This window comes from Abramis brama, assembly GCF_963993115.1.
Source record: "Abramis brama genome assembly, chromosome: 20".
NCBI lineage: Eukaryota > Metazoa > Chordata > Actinopteri > Cypriniformes > Leuciscidae > Abramis > Abramis brama.
Window position 1 is genome coordinate 26,052,636 of NC_139982.1, and position 16,297 is coordinate 26,068,932.

Here is a 16,297-nt window from a genome sequence, read left to right on the forward strand (position 1 = left end):
ATTGTTGCTAGGGCGTTGCAAGTAACGAGCCGGTTAAGGCCAGGTTAAGGCAGAAAGCGACACTGTGAACGATGTGCTCTGTGTAACATTGTGAAGAAACTACAAACCCGTCGTCTTTATATTTTGGATATGATGAAATTTAAGAACTCAGTTCAAGGGACGAGCTCTCACAAAGAAGGTAAGATAAAGCAATATGTGCGTTTTGATATCGCCGTACTTTAGTTTTGAAATCAGTACTTGATTGGCATTCTCGTGATCCAATCAGCCGAGCGATTTTAAATCGACCTAAAATACTATTGGCCCTAGGTAATGTGGGTGTGTTTAATTATTTAGTTTCACTTAAATAATGCTTCTAAAAGATATGGTTATAACACTTTTTATATTTCCAACAAAGTGGATGGTGTTTTAAAGATTATCCTTGTTTACATGACGTTTCTAAATCGAAGATTTACCTCACACGGTCCGAGATTACAAATACGACCAGCTTTAACTGGCATCCACTGTAGCCAATCAGCGCGCAGCAGTGGATTTTGATTGACAGCTCTTCTACCTTAGGTGGGGGTTGGGGCTGTTGAAGTTGATAACGCCGCCATCTTGAAAAGTGAACTCTGATGGTCTCTCTTTTCGCGCCTGTCACAATCTGTTATAAACACCTCATTTTCTCATACCTCGACCTGTTTTTTCTTTTTTTATTCCGGTGACCGTTTTATCCAAAGGTTCGCCCGTCTTCATGCCGGGCTTTGGCAATATTCCGCTTTCTTAATCGGTACGTATTTGTGTTGTGTGTGTCTCTGGTAGCTTAGCATTAGCCAGCTGCCACTTCTCTGTTTTGTCGAGTCAAAATGCTTTATATTTCCAGCATTTCTCTCATTTAACTAAATTATTTTTTACATATAATATGGCTAACGGCGTATTTAAACTAACCCAGGCTCTATAAAAGTGTCAAATCTTAACATTTCGCTGGCGGAAGCTCAGTGTCGGCTAATGCCGGGGCCCGACATACCGAAAAACTTCAGAAAGTGAGACACAAAGCCTGTGTATCAAAATATTTGTGAATTGTCCGCAGAGACAACATTTTGGGGCAATATGAGTGCTTATGAATATTCTATTGTAATGTTCGAACGGGCTTGTGGTGCCCAAAAATGCTGTCTAGGTAGGCAGTTCACTGGGTTTTGAGACATCACCAAAACACCAACAGAAAACCCGTCTGCACATGTTCTTTTTAAGATTATATTTTGGAGACCCAACAAATCGAGTGTTTTAGGTACTGTTTTTGTTTTCATATAAAAAAAAGTTATAAATGTGTTCCATAAGGATCATTCAAGGACTTTGGTTATTTTAATTAAAGGGCAAGACATTGGGTTAAATGTAATTCTTTTCTATAATAATCTTATTTCACTGTAGATTTTAAACAGTCGTCAAGCTCTGTGGAGTTGGTTACTATATGTAGTACTGATCTCATATCTTTGTGTTTGCATTTGTTTTCCCACATCCTTATAAACACTGCTAAAATCTTCCAGCTGTTTATTTCTTATCTTGTGTGATGTGATTTTATATGAAAGCACATACAAGACTGTTAGCATGAGCAGATCGCTCACTCTTGTAAAAGACAATCTAGTTGGTTTGACAAGGCAGGCCATTTTTATAGTTCATTCAGGCAGATCATCTTTGCAGGCTCGATTCTGAGTGCAACCGGAGGACTTGTGGTGTTGTTGTGGCCTCTGGGATGCTGGAGAGGTTTGGCAACACTTTTTATAGCCCCTGAGAGGGAGTCACGAGGACTTTCTTCAGCTCAGAGTTGCTCAAGCTGAATGGTACAGGTATATAACATCTAGTGTAGTATGTTGTTCTTCAACCTTTTGCACTAGATAAAGTGAACCTGGAAAGATTTGTACCGAGTGTCAATGTCTTAAAAGATCACATCTAGCTTTGTGATGAAGGTAGAGACTAGTAAATCACAGTTTAGTAGGTCTTTTGGTATAAGGTGATATAAATAGATGACATTAATTTTAAAGCAAGTGTCTAGAATAGATGTTCTTGACGACCAAGATATGTTTACGTTAAATTGAGACTTTTACGCCAGTCAGTTTTTAAGTGCATGTGAAATTTTCAGACTTTAAAAGATGAAAAAGAAATGTGCCTAATTCTAGTTATGTAGAAAAGGTGTTGTATCCACTACTTGTATCCACTCATAGAAGTTTATTGACCAAAAGTATGTTATGTTTCTGTAGTGTTTCGGATGTCAGCTTTATGCATACTGGTAGTATTATTAATATACATGCTTCGGCCAGTCTAGGCTACAGAGAAAAACCTGTGGTGTCTTTTTTTTTTTTTTAATGCACGCATCCAATTATAGATGTTCTATTTGGCTCGTCGAGTCGTCACTACACATTAATTTAAAACTTGCACGTCACTGTTGACTAACGAGTTAAGAATTAGAGGAAGTGCTGCAGATAATCATGATCTGTCACTTTGATTGATTGGTTTTGTTAAATTCCATTTATTGGAGGGTCGTGGGATTTTTAAAAATGTTTTTGAAACCAGCCTCTTATGCTCACCAAGGCTGCATTTATTTGCACAAAATGTACAATATATTATTACAACTGTTTTCTAATCAATTTCCTGTAATGGTTAAAGCTGAATTTGTAGCTGTCTTCGGTGTCACAGGATCCTTCAGAAATCATTTGGTGCTCAAGAAAAAAAAAAAAAAAAAAAAAAAAAAAAAAAAATATATATATATATATATATATATATATATATATATATATATATATATATATATATATAAAATATTTTTGTTTAACAGTTGTGCAGGATTCTTTGATGAATAGAAAATATTACATTTATTTGAAAGAACTTCATATAATGTAAAAGTCTGTCACTTTTGATCAATTTATTGCTTCCTTGGCTTGCTAAATAAGTTTCTTTAAACGGGTGTTTTGACCTGAAACCTTTGAACAGGCCATTTCATTTTGTGTGAAGAGTATTTGTTGATATACCCAGTAACTAAGTATCAATAGGCTATTAATTGTCATTTTTTAATTAATGAGAATATGTGAGCACAACCCCCCCAAACTGCTTCAACCCATGGATGTTGCTTGTGCAATAGCAGCAGTGATAATTTATGCCTATATCATTTGAGTTTGTCTATAACTGCTTAGGCTTGAACAACAATACATTTAAATACAGATTTAAAAGTAAATCAGGGTTGTTATAGGAAATTAAGTTCTCTTTATTAATTCGGTCACAGACTTTTGAATTCTATAGCAAACTTCAAGTTAATGTCACTGTACAGTAAAATGTTTTAACGCTTGTTATTTTATTTGTGACATTGATATCACAAGAACTTTTATAGCAATAGCTCTTTTTGAAGGAGTTTTAGGACGAATTTTGGGTTGTTTGGGATGTTTTTAAAAGTCTGTTAATTGACGGAAAGCATGTTTGCTTGAGAATGGATGGAGGCCAATGTCAAAGCTCTTTCGAGTGAGCCTAGCTCAACTCCCTTAGTCTATTAATAAGCTTTCCTTCCTCTTAACCATTCATGAAAGTCCAGATGGCTGCTTGCCAGCATTGTAACCTTTCACCTCACTGGTGTGTGTCCATCCACCTTGTAGACTGGAAAAACAGTTGGGTACCCTTAATAATGCATAGCTGCGTGTGTTGGTCTCTTCATTTATAATAATTTAATGCCAGAGCTGTCAAATGGTCATATTTGGATTTAACCCGGTATAATTGAATCTCTTATTTGAGATATTCTGTCATCTGTGCCTTATTTGAAAGAAAAACTAACTGAAAGGAAAATGAAACCACAAAGTCATGTGCACATTGAGGTAGTGATAAAGACTAATCAGAGTAGTTAGTCTTGTATTAGTGCAACTGTTTTTGTTGTGTTGCTAGGTTGTCAATGTCGTCATAAGGAACTTGTTTGGTTTTCTTCTAAATTGCTTATTTTCCCCCTCAAACAAAACTACCTTTTGTTTTGTCAGTGTAAACTGGTGCATTGTTTCTGTATTAAATAATACTCTATTGATAGAACTAGAATTAAATTGTCTTTTTGAGAACCTGACAAACTGGAAAAGGGTTTCTTGTTATTAACAGCATGTGTTTTTTTTTAGATTATATTTGTTTTTAATGCTGTGACTAATAATGACTAGCGAGTGTGATCAAAATCGGGCAAGTCTGTTTATAGAAATGACTAATCTTTGATTTGTTTGGGTTAGAGGAGAGATGAATTTCACTGTTTTTTACCGATGGCTAAGGTATGTTAGATGTAACACTCTCAATCCTGTCTGTTCTCTGTTGCAGGTGTGTGTTGAGTGCTTTTGCTGTGGCAGAGGACGTTTCTGCTGCATGTATCCTTTACTTGAGGGTCTGTCCAGTTTCTACCGCCTGTGGTGCCTGTAATGGGCCAGAAGTCCCAAAGAGCACAAGCATTATTTTATTTTTAATCAGAGTTTTTACTCTCTGGTCTCTGCTACACTCAGGTAAGCCTTTTTGTAATTAGTCACCTTTTTAAATGTAGCATCTTCACAGTCACAATGCAAATAAAAAAAACTCATAGATGAACAAAACCTGACTTTGTTTTCAATTCTTGCATCTGAAAACCACCCCCTCCTATTTATTTATTCCTCAGCAGCACCATGTTTTGGAAATTTGATCTGCATACGACGTCCCACATCGACACACTCCTGGAGAAAGATGACGTTACGCTGACAGAGGTAATGGATGAGGAGGACGTCCTACAGGAGTGCAAGGCTCAGAACCACAAGCTTGTGGACTTCCTGGTGAGGCCACCGTGCATGGAGGATCTCGTGGGCTACATCACCCAGGAGCCCAACGATGATGTGGAGGAGAAGATCAAATATAAGTATGAATATGTTTGATGCTTGTTCATACATTCGTGCTAAAAAAGACTGTTTGACCTATGTTGGCTGTCTAGTTTTAGGGTACATTATATTAAGGGGTATTTGACTCATTATTTAGATGTTTAATTGCATGTCTTTTTCATGGAAAGGTATCCCAACATATCCTGTGAACTCCTGACCTCAGACGTTGGCCAGATCAATGACAGGCTGGGTGAAGATGAAAGTTTACTGATGAAACTCTACAGCTTCCTACAGAATGAGCCTCCCCTCAATCCACTGCTGGCCAGTTTTTTCAGCAAGGTCCTGAGCATCCTTATTGGGAGAAAACCAGAGCAGGTACATGATCAGACGTACTGGTTTGTGTTCAGGAGATACGGAGGCATGAAGGTGAACTAAATCTCCTTTCTACCTCTAGATCGTGGAGTTCCTCAGGAAGAGGGAAGACTTTGTGGATCTGATGATCAAACACATAGGGACCTCTGCCATTATGGACCTCCTGCTCAGGATGCTCACCTGCATTGAGCCACAACAGCTTAGACAAGATGTATTAAATGTGAGTTATCATACCTACATGAATGTATATTAAGGTTTCTATGATGCTACGTCTCTGTTTTGTTGAGGTAAAGCGGTTTGGTTTTGTGCATGCACAGTATTTTGTTTTGTAGATCTGGATGTTTTTCATTTGAATACAGCAGGGAATTCATCATGGATTACTCATTTAATCCACTCACTGTCATCATAATACCACCTCACAGTTTCCTCTTCATCTGTTCTCCTGCAGTGGCTAAATGAAGAGAAAGTTATACAGCGGCTGGTTGACATGGTACAACCATCACAAGATGAGGATGTAAGTGAAGTCCAATAAAGATATTAACAAAACAAAAAATTCTATTTAAAATGTATAACATGTACACAAGTTAAACTGAAATGTGTGCCTGACCGTCTCTTATTGTTGAGTCCTGATGACCCATCCCTACTCGATAGCTGCGTAACAGTAATTGTTTGTTCCCTTCACATAGAGACACTCAAACGCGTCCCAGTCGCTCTGTGAGATTATTCGGTTGAGCAGAGATCAAATGTTCCAAGTACAGGGCTGCTCGGAGCCTGACCCCCTGCTGGCCACTTTGGAGAAGTAAGTTTGTCCATGTCAATACATGTATTTCTATTGACTTCATAAAGTGGCATTTTTGGAGGGATTAAGGTTGAGCTCCAGTTTCAGGCACGCTAAAACTGTAGTACTGAATTGACTGTTTGTTTTCCTATTTAGACAAGAGACAGTAGAGCAGTTGCTTTCAAACATCTTCGACAAAGAGAAGAACGAGTCTGCCATAGTCAGTGTAATCCAGATTCTCCTAACTCTCTTTGAGACACGAAGACCAGCGTAAGTACATTTTAGCACAAGTGCATTTTTTTTTTTTTTTTTTGCATTTGCATTTTCAGTTTATGTCTGACAATCATTCTTGGTTTTCTCTTTCAGGTTTGAAGGCCATCTGGAGATTTGTCCCCCTGGAATGAACCACCCATCATTCTCTGTCAATCAGAGTATTCTAGATGCCGTCAGACCAAGACTGAAAGATTTTCACCAGCTTTTGCTCGAGCCCCCAAAGGTGAGTGTGAAAACACTGTGAATGTGTGTTGCAACTTTGGCACGTTATATCAGCTGACCTCATTTAGACTGTAATCTCCAAATTCCTAATTACATTAAGCTTTAGACAACAAGACTTTGTTCCTGTACATAAATAACCTGGCAGAATCTTACCCTTTCAAAGAATAGCTTGTTATACATGCATATGTATGTATGTATAACAATGCATCTAAATGCAATTTAGATGGTATCAAATTCAATGAAACAGTTAAGCCTCACATTTCAGTAAATGATAAATAAATAAATAAATAAATAAATATATATATTGTGTATATGTATGTATATGTGTGTATGAAATGCTTAAAAAAAAAAAAAAGGTGTTTTTTTTTAGCATTTCATTTAGGTCTTTCAGACTTGTCTTTACTGTTTTTTTTCTTTTTTTCTTCTAACATTAGAAAACTGTCCTGAACACCACATGGGGAGTGTTGGATCCACCGGTGGGAAATACTCGTCTTAATGTGGTGCGACTAGTGACCAGCCTTCTACAGACCAACACGCATATCATCAACCAGGAGCTCATTGCCCTCAACACTTTGGGAGTCATACTAGTGAGTGTTTGAGACACAGTTAAGAGATCTGTGACATCTTTTTGCTATGAGAAAAGCTTGAATAGATATGAATAGAAAGTTCAAAAGAACTACATTTATTTGTTAATGTCTTTACTGTTATTTTATCAATATAATGCATCTTTGCTGAATAAAACAATTTCTAAAAAAAAAAATCTTACTGACACCTACATTTTTAATGTGTAGTCAGCTATCTTGCTTTGTACTTACTATATATGCCGTTTTATAATTGGTCACACTGAAACTTTACATGCTCATTACAGTTTAGACTATTTAGGACAGAAAGGATGTTTATAATACAATCTGTGCTTTATAGCCATAAATGTTTTAAAATAAATTTATTTATTTTTGTCTACAGGACATGTACTTCAAATACTTATGGAATAATTTCCTACACACACAAGTAGAAATCTGTACGGCGATGATCTTAGCGATGCCTTCAACCCAAAGTGAATCTCCTGAAATAAACAGAGAAAACGACCAAGAGCCCATAAGAGAAAACATCCTTATTAAACATGTGGGTTTTTCATCCCTTCCACCCGCTCGCTCTTTGAAACACAAGCTGTTTGCTTCACACTTCAAAGTTTAATGTATTCTTCTCCATTCTGATCTGCAGCTCTTTCAGAAGTGCCAGTTAATACAAAGAATTCTTGATGCCTGGGGATCAAATGAGAAGGAGCAGTAAGTAACTCCTAAATCTGATTGGCTACATGTGAAGAAGAGGAACCATCCTATTTACACATCTGCGACTGTGATTTTTGTCTGGAGAGGCCTTTACTGAATCATCCTCCTTTCTTTCTTCAGGGCCGAGGGTGGGCGGCGGAGAGGTTACATGGGTCACCTGACAAGAATAGCAAACTCTATAGTCCACAACAGTGACAAGGGCCCCAATGGGGCACAAATTCAGCAGCTCATCTCAGGTTCGTTTGACAGCATTAACATTTTTATGCAATTATTTTCAAAGCCATTTCCACTCATACTTCCTCATTTGCAGAGCTTTCAGAGGAGGACCGGGAACGATGGGAGGCCTTTACTTCAGGACAGCTAGCAGATACAAACAAGAAAAACACTGTAGACTTAGTAAGTGTGCTCAGTTTTATTCACTGGTTTCTGTTGCTTTTATGATGCTGTTGTTTTAGTTGTTTTATGATGCTTAAAAGTAGCTTTGATAGCATAATTGGCATCTAAACTATATTTTCCCATTGCTTTCCTCCATTCTCAGGTTAACACGCACCACATACACTCATCCAGCGATGATGAGGTAGATTTCAAAGACAGCGGATTTCATCAGGACTCCTCCCTACAGCAAGTAAGTCTGTGCCTGGATGAGCTCATAAAAGCTGCTATCTGCATGCTAATATGTTCATGGTACTGTTAATATAAAACTAATTCCTTCTATTGAAACTGTTAATGCATTTATACATTATTTTTGGTCCTTTTAACGCTTTTTTGATGCAAGATGCTTAACTGCTATCAGCTGTTTTAAAATTAAGCTTGTTTGTAGTGTCAAGACTATATCATTATCATTGGTCCTGGGTTTGCCAGGCCTTTTCTGATTATCAGATGCAACAAATGACGTCCAATTTTATTGAGCAGTTTGGCTTCAATGACGAAGAGTTTGCCGATCAGGATGATGTCGGGGAGTAAGTACCCATCGTGCATGATGCTTTTCAAATTTACCGCCTTTTCTGCTGGTAACATTGGGGAGGGTTTAGCATTATTGGTGGGGCTTTGGTTGATTAAAGGTTGTTTTGGGATGTGATTTTGCTTTTCAATTAGGGATGCACCGATACCACTTTTTCCAGAACGAGTACTATACTGATACTGATTAATTTTTGGTATTCGCCGATACCTGTATTTTCACTGCATTTGTAATTTGTAAATTATTGATATATTATTAATATTTAGAGCAGCTCCAGCAGGGCTCAGTGCTGAGGATTGGGTCAGTGGTTCAAATGTTTAGACACCAGTGAAATATCAATTATTTATTCCAATTTTGATACTGCAACAAAAACTACCAGCCTAATTGATGTGAATTAAAAACATTATTAAAGACAAGCAGTCAGTTATAAAATAAGAACAAATAATCAAATTACAAATAGCCCAAATAGAACAAAGAAAGGCTACAAATAAAGTGTTTTTTTGAGTTTTTCGGGTATCTAACAGGTACAGAAATTTGAATAATCAAATGTGAAAAAAACACTGCATATTCTTTACTGTATAAATTAAATACAGATGGATCTTTTTGCAAAGTTACAGAAGGTTGCCTCTTTAGTCAAGAGCAGTGAGTAATTTTTTTTGTCCTTTGATTAACATTAAAACAGCGGCAGGTTTATTAGACTGCTGCCCCTTTAAGACCGAACGCACGGACCGCATTTGAAAATACTGTTTACGTTCACTTGAGATCTAACCGACTTTGTTTGCTAGGATACTGTGTTTTTACATAATTTTGCGTGAATTCGTCCGTGCAAGCGCTAGGGCTGGGACGGTTACCGCATTACCGCAATACCAAGGTCATGTGACGCCTACCGCGGGTCTGAGCTCGTCACCGTCATCACCGCAAAAATAAATAAATAAATAAATAAATTAAAAAAATTAAAAATAAACACTGGCCTTCACATGTGTTCACGTTGTGTCTAATGGCATGGATTCATTGAGGTTTAAAGCGGTTTACCGCAATACCGCGGGAATTTCTTGCTTTTCAACCGCGGTAAGAAAAAATCCATACCGTCCCAGCCCTAGCAAGCGCAAGACGTAAAAGACGATTCAATTCAGTATTCGCGCACTGTCTGAGACACTGGTTTGCGGGGCGCGTGCTTTGGATGTTTGCGTTCATGGAACTTCTTGACCTGCACACGTCCTGTAATAATATAGGGAACCATACATCAGCTAACAGTTCATGTTCTACTTGCATAAACGGTTTAGTTTTAATCCAAATAACACGTGCTGAGTGAACAAGCAATCAAGAGCATTCAACAGAAGTGGGCTCTCTCTCTCTCGTCAGTTAACGTTAATAATAAGCTACATCCCTCGTTTTACTTTCTACAAACTTTCCACTGACGTCTGTGAAAAAGGAATGAGCTCGACCAGCTCGTGCGTCTGTGCCGCTGCGCGCTCAATCCACCGCGCGCTTTTCTCTTATCAGCTTGCGCACTATATTCTGTTTAATATTCCACTAATAAGATACATTTACTTCATAGACAGCCTTTTTTTATCCCCATTATAGCCTTCTCTCTGTTGTCAGTGTTTCTTTGTCTGGACACAAACACTGTACACACACTCCCTGGTATCGGTGCATCCCTTTTTTCAATGAACTCACAAAGCCTGTTTTGGGGGTTGTGTGTTAAATCATGGATCATACAGTGTTTTATCTGATTACTTAAATGTCTCCGTTCTGATTACCCATGTGTTCTGAATAGTCTGGTGTGGTGGCCTTGGTGACCGTAACACATTTGAATGGGTTCTTCTTTTGTGTTAGTCATGCTGTGGGTGATGGGGTGCTGCTCTAAGGGCCTTACCAAACTAAAACCTGTTCTTTTTAACCTTGCAGTATTCCCTTTGATAGAATATCAGACATCAATTTTTCCTTGAATACTAATGAAAGTGTAAGTATGTGATACATTTAATCAAATTAATTTTAATTATTAGCTGAATTTATTGTAAAGCTCATGAAGTGTTTTTATAGTTTGTTCATGCTGTTCCCATAGGCAAACATGGCACTCTTTGAGGCCTGCTGTAAGGAGAAGATCCAGCAGTTTGAAGATGCCGGATCAGATGAGGAAGATATCTGGGATGAGAAGGATGTCACTTTTGCCCCTGAAGCTCAGAGACGTCCCAGGTATTGTAACCAATGGAACATAACTTTTGAAATGCTTTTCATCATGTTGCTGTTGTTGTTTGTTTTTTTATTCTCCACATCTTACTTCCTACACAGGAGCTCAGGAAGTACAGACAGTGAAGAGAGTACGGACTCTGAGGAGGAGGATGGGAAGCGAGACGCGTTTGAGTCCACTAACGCCACCTCTGACGACAGAATGGAAGTGGACTCGGGGGATGGTGAGAATAGAATTTCTCAGCTGCAATATGCCACCATTTAGCTTTTAGCTGAAGTTCAAGGATCACACATCCTTGTTCTGTGTCTTGCTTCGGATCAGGGCCGGTATGGACGGCAAATTTTGATGACATACCCATGGACACTGGCAGCTCCACGACTCCCAGCGCACCTGTGTCAACCTCACCAGCTGCAGCACCTGAATCTTCAGGCTGGAGCTCTCCAAACGCAGAAACAGAGACGGGTTGGGCCGACTTCTCCAGCTTCACACCCGTCAGGTACATTCATGTGCTGTGTGAATGCATGTTTAAAATTAATTTGCACTGATTGTGCTTGAGGTCATGTGAGTGATCATGCATTGATTTTTTTTTTTTATTATTTTTTTTTTTTTTTTTGAACAGTCTTCTCAATTTTCAATGGTTTTGATTGTGCAAGGCTCCCTTTTCTCCTTTTTAATATTTATATTAAATATTATGTTAACATTTAAATACATGATATCATAATAAATAAATAAATATATTATAATAAATTAATGCATTTTTATGAATTGTAGAAATGCATTCGACCCACACTAGTGAAGATGTACATACTGCAGCTCAAAGCAAGTAAATGTGGAAAAATCATTAGAGGTTCATTTTATTTTTTTTCCTTTATTTAGCCCCAAGGATCCTTTGAGGAGCAATTCCCCTGTAGCCATGGATACCAGCATAGAAGCGGTGGACCCTCTGGGAGTCAATGCGCCCATGCAGCAAGAAAGTAAGAATAGACCCTCTTACTATTCCTCCTGTCCATATGTCAACTCTCACAGTGGTTCGAATAAAACCATCTTGTTTGTTTAGACACGGATCAGTGGCTTTCCAATGAAACCACCCCGACTTCCCCTAGAGGGAAGGTAGGGGATGGCTCGGACCCTGAGGAAGAGCCTGTCAGTGACCGCATCACAGAAACAGTCACCAATGGCTCTATGAAGGAGACGGTCAGTCTTACTGTAGACGCCAAAACTGAAACTGCTGTTTTCAAAAGGTGAGTCCTGCAGGTTTCACACGCACACAGTGCCTCGCATCACTTCCTCTTCTCCCCTTTGAGACACAAGCTTCACTTCACTCTGCATGTAGACCTGATTTTTCCTTGTCACGTATCGTCGTCCTCCTGTACCTAGAGTCAGACAGGCCCTGGACCGCCCACTGTCTCTTTTTAACGGGGGCTGTTAAGATGCAGAGCTTTGTAACATCTGTTTTGTCTGTTTGAGAATGCAAAAAAAAAGAACAATCTGTCCTTCTTGAACTGCAACTCTTACAACATGAGCTTCCTCTCTCTCTTTGGCGTGCGTGTGGCTTCAGAGTGTTGAAATCGTATCGGTATGTACAGCCAATCAGGGGGCGTGTCTTGTTTTATTTGGTTTTTTCCCATGTCAGCCACTGCGTTTTGGTTTGTAACCATGTTTTGTTTTGTTTGTTCGTTCGTTCGTATGTTTGTTTGTTTTTCTTTTAAGCCGTAATGTATCCATCACCATTTGCATGTTAATGTCAGATGTACAGGTTGTTAACGGCATGAAATGCCCCATACATCCTTTTAGATGTAGCTCATTATGATTCCAAAAGATTTAAGCCCATATGTTTCCCAGTCTTTCCAAATCAGCAGGTGGTGATTTATGGTTTCCCTCCTCATCCTCTGCTGAGGTTTGGTCCCAGGGTTCTTTCACATGGCTAAATGAATGAGTATGAGCAGACCCTTTAAAATCCAGGCACTGCGTGAACTTAAATTTGTGTAAATCCGTCTTGATAAAGGAGGATGCTTCTCTGTAGACCTTCCCTAGACCAGAAATATGCCATAATCTTCTTAAGTGGAGGATATAGTTGTTACTGAACCCTAATTAAACACCTTTTTGCTGATGCCACCCTAAAGGTAAAGATGGCTGGCATGCGATCACTTTGCAAAAATGGCTAGCTTTATTACACCATTTCACCTACTAAACGTACTAAACGAGCTCATCGTCTAAACCAGTTCTTGTGTGGTTCATAGTCACTCCCGTCTCTGTAAGTCGGTATGCTCACATCTCATTTGTCCATCGAATCCCATTTCAGAACATTTTTCGTTTTGCCCCGTTGCTTTGAATGTGGTCCGTTACGTTCTGCATGTTTGTCCAGGGATTTAAAATGGGGATTTTCGTATTTAAGAGAGCGGCAATGAAAGCTCCTTAAAATGCTGTCCTCTCTGATTGTCCTGTAGCGAGGAAGAGAAACGATCTACCTCTGAAGACGCATCTGCAAAGTTGTTTGTTGCAGAGAGTGGGGAACCTGAGAAAAGCAATTGTCCTCCTGGCAACTGTCAGAAACCAGGGTAAGAGTCTTTATTGTATTTGTTTATGAAGTCAGTGTTAATAAAACAATTAATTTTCTTTTAGTGGAGTCTAGGAACTGGCCCATATGGGGCTTTCAGTGATGTTACTGTAATGCCAACATAAACATAATTAGGGTTGTTCCGATTCCGATACTAGTATCGGAAATGCCGCCGATACCAATAAAAATTCTGGCATCGGTATCGGCGAGTACATCTACCCATGTACCGATCCGATACCATTTTATTAAACAATACCTAGTTATGCACGCTAGCTTTGCTTAACGCTGCAAATCGGAGATCAATTCTTCTTCGCTGCTCTAAACAGTGGTTGCTTGTGGCAACACAGGAAGTTGTGCTGTTGCCACATGCAACCACTGTTTAGAGCAGCGAAGAAGAAATGAAAACGTGCACAGTATGAGTATTTCAGACTGGACCAACCAGCCAGTAAAATGGCGACATGTCTCATATGCCATACTGCAATTTCGAGGCACAAGTATTAGCAACACGGTTCGTTGGACCATTTTTCCTTCCGACCAAAATTTCGTTATTTAAAATGTAGGCGCACGGCAAGCGCATAATGTAAGAGACGCTGGCGCCCAACATCAAATGACAAACGTAATGAAAACGCTACTCGTTATTTTGTGCTTCACGGACCATTAAACAGTTTGGAACAAAGCAGCGCGAGCCGATCGTGATCAAGCTACACTGTTACTACACAGCGCTAAGAGATCCAGTGAAGAAAGCATTTGAATTTGCCACTAAAGTAATAACATCGCTGCGAGATCTAGTGAGAAGTATTCACATTCTCCGTTATTAACGGATCAAACAGCGCTGACGTGGAAACCAGAAACATTGTGCTTTCAGGTAACGTTACGTCGGTTTTATTTTGACATTATGAATAAAATTGCTGCCCTCAAATGTTAATCTGAAATAAAATAAACCTTTGTTTATAACTACTACAATATTACATTTCATTTTTTATAAGGAGCTGTTTTTGTTTTATATGTCAAGTATAGCTCCATCATTGCTCAAAGTAAAAAATTATCATACTTTATGTTAGTTTTAATTAAAAAAAAATGTAAATCAAGGAAATTTCTCTGCCATTTCTTTCTTTTTGCTGTATTGAAAACGTACCGAACCGTGACACCAGTGTATCGTATCGAACCGAACCGTGAATTTTGTGGACCGTTACACCCCTATTATTCATATATAATTTTTTAGATTCTTTTTATACAGTTATATTGTAAAACTAAAATACCTTTTATAAAATAATTCTATCAATTCATACAGGGCTAGTATGAATTGCAGCTGTATAGATACACACCCAGGTATCGGATTAGTACTCGGTATCGGCCGATACCCCGAGTCCAGGTATTGGAATCGGTATCGGGAAGGGGAAAAGGGTATCAGAACATCTCTAAACATAATGCAATTGAATTTACATAAAAGATGCTTATTTACAATATTTGTTATTCATCGACAAGACTTTCAGTAGATTTTAAAACTGCCTCTTCTGTTTATTGGCCAAAGGTGTCTCTAGGTGGTCTCTAGGTTTTTAGGTTGTCATATTACCAAAAGTACTGGCTCCCCTTTGTGTAATTTCCTGAATCTACTGACAATCTTGTTGATGGATAAATACTGACCCATAAATATATTCACTGTTATAATAGTTCAGTTATGTATTTATAACACACAAAATATGTATAAATATATTAATTTCAGATATTGTCTAGATACTGAAAAGTTCATCAATGTTTTCCTAATTTGTCATGTATATGGGAATTTCGGTTACACTATTTTAAGGTGTCATTGTTACAGTAATAGCAATATTAATTATTAACGTACTTACTAGGGCTGTAAAATCGATGAATCGCATTTCACATAAGTCTGTTTACATAATGTGTGTATATATTATACATTTCCCACACACACAGTATATGTGTATAAAATATGTATAATTTACTGCTATTACTAGTTTGTACATGTGTAACAAGAACACTAATATTAAGTATTACATAAATTTCTTTCCCCACAATTTTTATGCTTTTTCTTTTTCTCCTTCAGTCTAAAGCACTTAGAAGAGAAAGCAAAAGCCCATTGCGAAGCTCTAAATGGTCCTCTTGAGGATGCGGCCGCTATGGATGAAGCCAAGTAAGTTCTGTGCCCTCCACCTTTTTTCCATTTCCTCTAGTTTTGTTGCTTCCACCAATCACATCAAGCCCCTCCCCTTTTCCCAACCAGATCAGAGCAGCGCACGGCCAACCCCGAGGCAGCAGTGAACGGTCCAGCATGAGAGAGTAGCGCTGTCAGTCCGCTCCTGCCCCCGCACACCCCTCCTCCAGGGTCACCCGGAGAGGCCAGTGTCAGACTGGAGCCCCCAAGAAACCACCATCTTCACCACCGCTGCTGCTGTCGTCTCTTACTCCAGCACTGCACTGACGCCACCAGATCAGGACCAGCAATATTCATATTAGACAGTTGTACAGAAAATTTGAACTGTTATGAAGAGAAACATACTCTAATGATTTTTTTCAGTCGTTTATATACTATTGTTCTTATTAGGTGATCTGTCTGACATCTTGCCACTTAAAAGTGAATAGTAATGTTGCTAGTTAAAAATGATTGTATGAATAAAAAAAACAAATATTTTATAAAAGACAAATGTATACAGAAACAGAGGATTGTTAAAAAACGAAATATACCGATTGGAACGTTAAAGTGTGACCAAAACATAAGCTGTCTTTTTGATAGGATTTTCCTCTTGCACAAAAATCTGCTATTTAATTTCCAAGTAAAAGCAACAGCTACCACAGAAATCTTAAATTGGCAA

General features: G+C 38.5%; 1 protein-coding gene across 16 annotated transcripts; it reads left to right on the forward strand.

The window, feature by feature from the left end:
- ppp6r3 (protein phosphatase 6, regulatory subunit 3) lies at nt 1-16,297 on the forward strand. Of its 16 annotated transcripts, none has more exons than XM_084094179.1 (26): nt 10-178; nt 4,306-4,484; nt 4,634-4,867; nt 5,015-5,201; nt 5,281-5,418; nt 5,647-5,712; nt 5,885-5,997; nt 6,133-6,246; nt 6,343-6,472; nt 6,906-7,058; nt 7,435-7,593; nt 7,693-7,757; nt 7,881-7,996; nt 8,071-8,156; nt 8,299-8,385; nt 8,622-8,719; nt 10,627-10,681; nt 10,784-10,914; nt 11,011-11,132; nt 11,231-11,405; nt 11,786-11,883; nt 11,967-12,150; nt 12,468-12,485; nt 13,357-13,467; nt 15,532-15,618; nt 15,709-16,297. In XM_084094179.1, the coding sequence occupies exons 3-26, from the start codon at nt 4,641-4,643 to the stop codon at nt 15,758-15,760; spliced, it is 2,772 nt and encodes a 923-aa protein (XP_083950305.1). In that variant the 5' UTR covers nt 10-178; nt 4,306-4,484; nt 4,634-4,640; the 3' UTR covers nt 15,761-16,297. The 16 variants fall into 16 exon arrangements, with proteins under 16 accessions (XP_083950308.1, XP_083950305.1, XP_083950312.1 ...); XM_084094186.1 differs by having other exon boundaries at nt 8,640-8,719; XM_084094175.1 differs by lacking the exon at nt 10-178 and adding an exon at nt 558-766 and having other exon boundaries at nt 8,673-8,719.